This window comes from Nelumbo nucifera, chromosome 1 (genome assembly GCF_055504915.1).
Source record: "Nelumbo nucifera cultivar China Antique chromosome 1, China Antique-T2T, whole genome shotgun sequence".
Classification (NCBI taxonomy): Eukaryota; Viridiplantae; Streptophyta; class Magnoliopsida; order Proteales; family Nelumbonaceae; genus Nelumbo; species Nelumbo nucifera.
Window position 1 is genome coordinate 58,254,683 of NC_142649.1, and position 9,225 is coordinate 58,263,907.

The 9,225-nt window shown below is 41.4% G+C and overlaps 1 protein-coding gene across 1 annotated transcript in view; it reads right to left on the reverse strand.

The window, feature by feature from the left end:
* The window catches only part of CTF18 (P-loop containing nucleoside triphosphate hydrolases superfamily protein), a 65,941-nt gene extending 58,491 nt beyond the window's left edge, over nucleotides 1-7,450 (reverse strand). Inside the window, exon 1 of the mRNA XM_010242838.3 lies at nucleotides 6,724-7,450. Coding sequence (XP_010241140.1) covers nucleotides 6,724-7,300 — 577 coding nt within the window. The 5' untranslated portion in view covers nucleotides 7,301-7,450. The remainder of the gene's footprint in view (nucleotides 1-6,723) is intronic.
* Nucleotides 7,451-9,225: the final 1,775 nt, after the last annotated feature.

Sequence of the window (9,225 nt, forward strand, 5' to 3'; positions counted from 1 at the left end):
AGACTCCCACACAAATGGCCCCATTCTAGTCCAAGAAAGCAGATCCGAAGAGGGCTGCACACAACTACAGCAGCTCCTTCAGAAGTTCTCAGTGATCTTCCAAGAACCTAAGGAACTACCACCAAAGCATGCCCATGACCATCACATCCCCTTGCTGCCCGGGGCAAGTGCAAGATATGCTTGATAGAAAAATCATACAACCCAACCAAAGCCCATTTTCCTCGCCAGTATCACTTGTGAAAAAGAAGGATGGGACGTGGCGGTTTTGCATAGACTATAGGGCCCTGAACAGTATCACTGTGAAGGATCGGTTTCCGATACCAGTAATCGATGATTCGGTCCAAAAATTCATAGCCGAATGCGTCATTTGCCAGAAAAATAAGGCGGATACCCAGTCTCCAGCGGGACTGCTACAACCACTCCCAATCCCGACACAAGTATGGGCAGATATATCCATGGACTTTATAACGGGACTTCCCCTTTCCTATGGCAAGTCCGCCATTCTCGTAGCAGTTGATAGATTCACCAAATACGGCCATTTTCTCCCTCTGCCCCACCCCTTCACAGCCTCCATGGTGGCTGAAATTTTTACTAAGGAGGTGGCACGACTGCATGGTACCCCCAACTCTATTGTCTCCGACCGTGACCCTATCTTTATGAGTCAATTCTGGGCAGAACTTTTTCGACTACAAGGAGTGCAACTCTTAAAATCTACCAGCTACCACCCTCAAACAGATGGACAGACTGAAGTGGTCAACCGGAGTTTGGAAACCTACCTAAGGTGCTATGCAGGGGAAAGGTCCCGCCAGTGGCTCAAGTGGCTTCATTGGGCAGAATGGTGGTACAATACCACGTATCACAGTGCAGTCGGAATCAATCCCTTCCGGGCTCTATATGGTCGGGACCCACCTCCCCTACTTCCCTATGAGAAGGGGTCTACAGCAGTAGCCGCAATAGAAGACTAACTCCTCCAACGAGATAGGGTGTTACAAGATCTCAAATCCCACCTCCAGCGAGCCCAACAAAGGATGGCGGACTCCTACAACAAAAGACATAGGCCTACCCAGTACCAAGTCGGGGAGCAAGTCTTCCTTAAATTACAACCATACAAGCAGGCTTCAGTAGCAGGTCACCGGTGGAACAAACTGAGCCCGAGGTACTTCGGCCCATTTCGGATTGTGGAGCGCATCGGATCAGTGGTATACAGGCTGGACCTCCCAGCAACATCAAAATTACACCCTGTATTCCATGTATCCCTATTAAAGAAATGGCCAAAAACAGGAGCAATAACAACAACCACCCTCCCATCATTCTCGGAAGAGGGCCAAGTTCAAACTGAGCCCACTCAGATAACAGATTTCAGGTGGATACGCAAAGTAAATCACATCGAACCAGAAGCCTTGGTGGTATGGTCAGGCCTCCCAATTGAGGATGCAACTTGACCTTGAGGGCAAGGTCGAATTCAAGGGGGGAGGGACTGTTGGGACACATACTAAAGAAATACAAGGGTGCAAGAAAAGGCCACGACAGCCACAACTGTTCCCATTACTTCTCACGGGCCCTACATGCTCCATCATGGGACAGCTAAGGGAGGAAGCTGAAAGGCACCCACAACTGTGCAAGCTGCGCGCAGAGATCCAAGAAGACCCTACTAGCCACCCAGGGTACACAATGGAAAACAACTTGCTACTATATAAACGCCGAATGGTGATACCACAGGATTCAGCCCACATTGCTTAGGGAATGAAAATGAAGGCTTTGTCTTCATCTATATAAGGCCTTGCTTAGGAGGACAATTCTCATACTTGAATTTATTCAAGTGTTGACACGTTTTAATTCATAAATATTTATTTATATGTTAAAATAAAACTTAAAACTTTTGTATTTTATATAAAATAATAAACATTTAATATAAAATAAAATATACTGGCAGGTCAAGTCGGGCCTAGGCCAAGCTTAAAGTATTAAGCCCAAGCCTGGCCCTGAATTTTCTAGGCTTGATGTGGGCCCGAGCCCAGGCCAAGCCTACACACAAATGTTTGAGCCCAGGCCCGGAAAGTTGTACGTTGGGTCAGGCCAAGAATGATCACCCCTAATCAACATTGCCCAAGAGCACTCCAGAAACAATTTGTATTTAGATGATTCCATTAGACTTGGACTAGCAACTCTATTAGCCCTACAACACTCCAACAACCAACCAGCACACAACAGACCCACCAAAATAGGTCAACACTTGGTTGGGAGCCAACAGGAGGCTAAAACCCAAGTTTGCAACAATATAAAGGAGAATAAAATTAAATTCTCCCAAAAAAAAAAAACCAGGGTTCATAAAATGTGGAACCACTTCCCATACCTCCAAAAAGTAAAACAACCTGAGGATAAGAGATTAGGCATGGCAATTTTCCCAATCCTAACGAGGACCCAACTTCCCTAACTCAATGGGGTCCAAGATGGGGATTGCTTTGGCGAGATAGGGATGAGGATGGGGATTGAGGTCCCCGCCCCACCCCGACCCTGATATATATATATATATATATATATATATATATATATATATATATTTTAAATATTATTTGTATGAGATATATATTATTATATATGATATTATTTATATATATATATCAAAATATATTTAAAACATTATTTATATTTTAAAATTTTTATTTATTTTAAGTAAACTTATTTTTCAAAAAATAATGTTATCTAAAAAAATTTGAGGATCAGCGATGGAGGACAACTTTTATCCCCATCGGGGATCGGGGACGGGGATGGGGATTAATTTCAAAATCGGAGTCGAGGATGGGGAATATGACCCCCAAGCCCATTGTCATTCCTACAAGAGATCTCAAGCAGGGAGCAACCTCATATGGGAAGAGAAAATCCCAAACATCGAACATGTATTTTTCTAGAATTTTTTACTGAAAAATCCAATCAAAACAATGGAAGCGGAGATAAGACCCATATCAAAATCTTCCAAAAATCAGAGCACTAAACAGATCTAGATTCAAGGGTTGTCACTAGCACCTATACGGACTATTGACGTCAACCGGCAACAATCTAACATCGATAGTTCTTCCCAGGTTCGAGGGTTGATAAAGGAAGCTCTTCCAAGGTCCCAACCTACTCTGATACCAAGTTGTAAATGAAGAGTTTGGGAGGAAGAGAAAGTTTCAAGAGAATAAGGTGTGTTACAATTCATACCCAAAAAGTTCTCTTTTAACTTAATAATGAAAATTACATTCATGCCCCTAAATGGGTGTCCAAGTACAAATAAAATAGGAAGACAATAATGCCCCTACCCTCAATACATAATCTCAACATTACCAAAACCCACTTTGCTTCTCTTAATGGTTTTTTAAGGGCCCCATTCCAAATAAATCTCTTCTCAATCTAGCAAAAACTTTTGACACTTAGACAGTTTGTCAACTCTTCTAACTTACGAAACATTTTATTATGTTAAGGATTTTCTCAAGAACCTATGAATGGAATGATCAATGATACTTTCCAACTCCAAAGTGCATTATTCTCAAAAGTCCTCTCTACTACCAGCTCACCATCCTCATGGATATCAGTCCCTATATTTCCAGGCGAACCTAGTCCAATTTCGTCATCTTCAACCCTTGCAATAGAGCTTGTCTAACTAGGATCCAAACTATCTTTGTTTCTTTCCTCTAGAGGCATAGGGTACCTTTCCTCCAATTACTTGATGCTTTTCCTTGCAAATCGCCCCCCCCCCCCCCCCCCGCAAGAAAAACCAAACCCAAAGATTTATTTACCTCCACCTTTGTTCACTACTATCTCCAAGTCAACTATTTTCCTAATGACATAAGTCTTATCAATGAAAACTTCATCTTCACCTCTATTCTCATCCTCTTTTGTTACCATCGTTCTGTATTTCTTTTTCCTCTCATACAATTTTCCCCCTATCTCCCTGCAACCATTGTTCCTAGGCTCCTCTTCACCCTCATGATTATGTACCCTTCTCTCCTTATTTATTGTTTTTTCTTCCTCTTCAAAATTCCAAACTCCTTTAACCTCCAAAGCTGCTCTCAAAGGTCCATTAGAGATACTCAACTTTACTTCCCCTGCACAACTTCCCTACAAGCCTACCACATCAATAGCAAAGTCAGATTCCAATGGAGCTAAAGCTTCCACCACAAAGTCCCCTTCTCTAACCAAGCCTGTAACATCAAAAGTGCCTCCCAGAGAGTTTTCCAAAGAGGTCATTATCTCCCTTTCTAGCATTTCACTTGGCTTACCCAAATTCTCTGTGTAAGTTCATGTAGATCAGCATTGCAGGGGTTGCGACGAGGATCATGATGATACAAAGGTGATCACCATAGAACCTGCGATGAGCATTGCGCTTGTCAACAAATTTGCAGAGCAAACACAACCGCAGACCTTGGCGATGACTAAGAATCACTTCAAAGTGAGTGACAAACGCGATCGTTTACGCCTGTTATGTCCTATACACATCGCCCATAGCCACTTGAAGCCAATGTTTTGAAAATCGTAATCGTATCGTAAATCGTAGAGAAGTTTGAATTGAATCGAATCGTGAATCGTATCATAAATCGTAAGATTATTTCTATTTCATACAAACTTGTCAAAAAAATTAAATATAGATATGTTAAAAGGCTAAATATATATAGGAAAGTGATTTTGTCCTATTTTTTTATCTATATCTACCATATATGTACTTAAAACAAGAGAATTTATCACTTATACAATAGAAGCCTAAGATGATATAATCATGTTTTGACTTGAAAATCAAACAAATCTAAATACAATGGCCCTTTAACTTACATATGATAGAAAATAAACTCAATTTCTAGTCTTGAATAATGTAAATACATCATTTTCTAGTATAGGCTTTAAAAAAAGTCTCCCATGGCAAAACTAAACATAAACAAGAAAAGAAAAAAACAAAGTAGAGAATTAGCTTTTAATTGAATTTATTTGAATCATAGTGAATCGTAAAAATCGTAAGATTTATGAATCAAATCGTAGGATTCAAACAAAAATCGTAAGATTTTTGTAGAAAAGGATTCAGACATAAGATTTGAATCAAAACCCTTGGGATTCATGAATCAAATCATGAATCATATCATAAATCATAAGATTTTGACAACATTGCTTGACGCTCCAACATATAGAGTTTGTCTCATGCTTAAGTACATGTCCTGCAACAATTCACCTATCACAATGGGCCATGTCACCAAGACATGTCATCACCCCAAGAGCTTTGTTCAAGGGAAGGGGAATCCCAATCCCAAACAATCCTCACTAGACACGTGGCAAAACCCTGATAAGGCTTACCCGCTAGGTTCCAAAAGAATCGTAATCCACTTTCCCAACGAAAAAGGTCCTTATTTGTATGTTTCTCGTTATAGACTCAGCAATCTCCCTATATAAGGGAGAGACTCGAAAGTCTTTGGGAGAGATCAGTCTCGAGAGCCTTAAGAGAGCCCTTGCTTCCTAACCTTCCTTCCCTCCTTTGTGATACCCTATCTCCTTCACTAAGACTCCCTCACTTACATAGACCTCCAATCATCCTCTGTTTTTTAGGGATGACCACCCTCAACTGCCTTACCACCCTACCTGCACTCCGTTTTTTTATCCACAATAGTTGTCCCAACTTTTATTGTGCAACTCTTCTCATCATCCATCGAACGACTTGACTCTTTCTTCTTGTCAAACCTTGTAACTACCCATTCCCAAATCTCCTTATTTGTTTCCTCACCCCTGAACCTTTTTCCTCTAGGATGCTTTTTGAACACCACTCCTTTTCTCCACTTCAAAGTGCCAAGAACAAAGCTCCTCCACCCTCTTAACCCTTTGCTCATGTGCTGCTTCCAAAAATCAGCGATTTTGAAGCAACCATCAGAAATGAAATGAATGTCACCTTTCGATCTTTATTAATCTCCACTACAGGATTCTTAGAAATCAACCCCTGCCACTTAGATAAGTCTTGCCCAATAGGAACAGTTTCGCTTGAAGCTGGTTCAGTAAGGAACAATGACAGATCGTCCAAAAGGATAAGTCTTGCCAAATTCTCTTACCTTTTTTTATCAGTTTGCCAAATTCTCTTACTTTGTGTTATTTGTTTCCTTTTCTTTTTTGTCTCTCATTGTATTTTTCTTTAACCAACCTCCTGCATGAGAAATTCCGCATATAGGGAAGAAGATAACTTACTCCTGCATGCAGAGTTTCTCATGCTGTTTATAATTAACTTCTCTGATCGTTGTTATACGAAGAGAATTACTCATTGTTGCACTTTGACTTAGAATGATTAACAAATTTACTTAATTTGGCAATCGGCAAACTAAGCTTGAAAGTCTAGCATTACATACCAAAATGATTAGCATCCGTTGATTTAAAAATGAATTATGCATGTTACGACATCATGTATCATTTTCTTTTCTTTTAGACTAATTACAACATAGTTATCTATAAAATGTCAAATTAAACATCAAGTTATTCTAACACCAAACCCATATCTAACTTCAACTCAACTCAACAAAGCCTTATGCCACAACTATAAGGGATCGACTTATACAGTTAAAACCCACAGTTATGCTTGAATTCATAATTCTTTCTTCGCTAATTAAGAAATTGCACCAACAAGCAAGAATAATTACTAAAGCAAATATATACCATATAAATTGTACACGGAATATTTTCTGAAAAGGGGGAGGGGAAAATGATGTCTGACTGCCCTACCGTTCGCATGTCCGTCTATGCTTAACCTTTTGACATCATTTGTCTCGAAACGATTAATCTTAGCATAAACCCTGTCGCCGGAAGGTCCAGTTATCGAAATGCAGTCTCCCTCAATCTCCGATGCAAACCGAGAAATAAACTTCTCCTGTTCAACAACCGCCGGTGCCACATCGGCTCTCTCCTTCGACGGCGAATACCGAAGCCAACCCTCGTCCATTCCAGGCTCATGAGGAGCAACTCTATTCCGTTTCTCTTCTGATGGCGCCTTGCCGGTAGACGATGCATCCGTGCCGTCCGCTCCAGCCCACTGCCGCTTCTTGCCGTTGATCTGGTTTTCGGGAAGTGCAGAGTGATTGGCAACGGAGCTTGATTTAGACAGGGAGGTAGCAATTGATGTATTGGGTGGAGACGTTTGAGAAGGCTCTGGAGGTCTCTGTTGCTGTTTCTGTGGAAGTTGTTCTTGCTCATCTTCTTCTTCTTCAGGGTAGTAGAAGTCTTCTTCGTCTTCTTCTTGAAAAGCTTGATTTTCGAGCCATTCCATCTCTTCAGGGAGGGGAATGTCCATTTCCATGTCCATACCTACTGATAGAGTGGAAAAGAAGTTCCTGCTTAGCAGAAGAGATCGGAGATCGGAGAACGGAGCTACCGGAACGGAAGAGAGGAAGGAAATGCGGCGAGAGAGGTCTTGGCGGGAAATAGAGAAAGGAAAGAGCGGGTAACACAGGTCCGAGATGAAATTACTAATCTATCCTTCTCAGGAAGTAGTATGATTATCGTCCTTCAGTCCCTCCTTGTCCTTGGTCCTTGCAAACTCGTAATCTTGTATTCGCATAGCCATGGCACGGGATCCCGAGGATTCCAATCGAACGGTTGAGGTTATGATTAAATTGGATGAGGGTGATATGGGCCTAGTCCCAAACTCATTACCGTCCCTCGAGCCAACTATGCAGCCCAAGCCCATTTCATTACCGAGCCAACCTAATTGGTAGCCCCTGTAAAGAGCCAAAGAGGCGCATTGTCATCACCATCTGGAGTCTTGACAAGGATAGAAACAATATTAGGGATGAAAATAGGGTGGGTTGGGTTGGATTGATGCAACCCAAGCTTAAAGATGCAAACCTCGGGTTTGGGCCTAGCTCAACCTGAGGTCAGGCCCAAAATTATCAACCCAAGCTTAAGCCAACATAACTCTGGTAAGCTCAGGCCATGCTTTCGTCGGTCCTGGTTGGGTTGGTTGGTTTTTAATGAATTTATAAATAAAATTTTGTACAGACATATTTTATTGGGCTTTATAGCCCAATTTAAAAATATAAATATTTGTAGTCAGAACCCGTGCTATGCACGGGATTTGTTATGAGTAAATGAGTTAGAAGAAGTCTTATTTCATTCCTAACTGTGTTAAGTCATATTAAATCCATCCAAATCATTATTTTAGCGGTGTATATTGTTTCACACAACTATATTAATTTTCATTAAAATTTTATTTTTGATAATGTTTATTAAGGTTGATTATAAAGTGTTATCTATTATATAAAATATAGGGAAAATTCTCGATAGGTACACTGTACTTTAGGCTGAGTACCAATTTAGTACCCGAATTTTCATTTTGTGGCAATCTAATACCTACCGTTAATGGACCATCAGTTATGTATATCACATGACCTCATGTGCAATTTAAGACTTTTGAAAATACCAAAATTACCCTTCAAAATAAAACACACTATTCATCATCTTCTTTCTCAAGAAAATGAAATGGAGCCCAAGACAAGCTCTCAACAGTCCAGGGTTCGCTATTGGCCGCCACCATGACCAGTGGGAGGGGTGGTGTTTTCAGTTCACCACTATAGTTGCCACCATGGCCCACGCTTGACGCTCCTAATCGAGAGAGAGAAAGAGAATGCAGCAACGTCTTTGAATCCTGAGAATCTGGAGATGAGGCGGAAGAAAATGCAGACGAGGAAGAAGATGAAGGTCTATTGTATTGGTCATGAAAATCTGGATCTGAAATCATCTTAAGCTCCATCCAAGCATGTCGTTCGTGGATCTGAGGTAGAAGAGAATGCAGACCATGAAATCGTCTTGAACCCTGAGAATCTGGATCTAGCATGCAAGATGCAACCTTTGAAATGTCCGCCCAAGCACACCGTGCGTGGTGTTGACTTTGCTGTACTAGCCAACCTCTATTCCCACTCCATTGCCTTCCTTCCAACTTCTCTACAGCAATCGGAGTCACCGCCGGCATGCGACCTCTGAAACGTCCACCAAGCACGTCATGCATGGTTTTGACTTTGTTGCACTGGCCAACCTCTATTCCCACTCCATCGCCTTCCTTCCAACTTCTCTACAACAATCAGAGTCACCACTCGCATGCGACCTCTAAAACGTCGGTTGATGCTTCCCAAGCAAAGTGAACATACTCACTGGAATGCCAATGGCCATCCCACACGCACCCAAACCTAGGAAGTGGGTTACATGACTCAGACCATTGACCGGTGCAGGTTT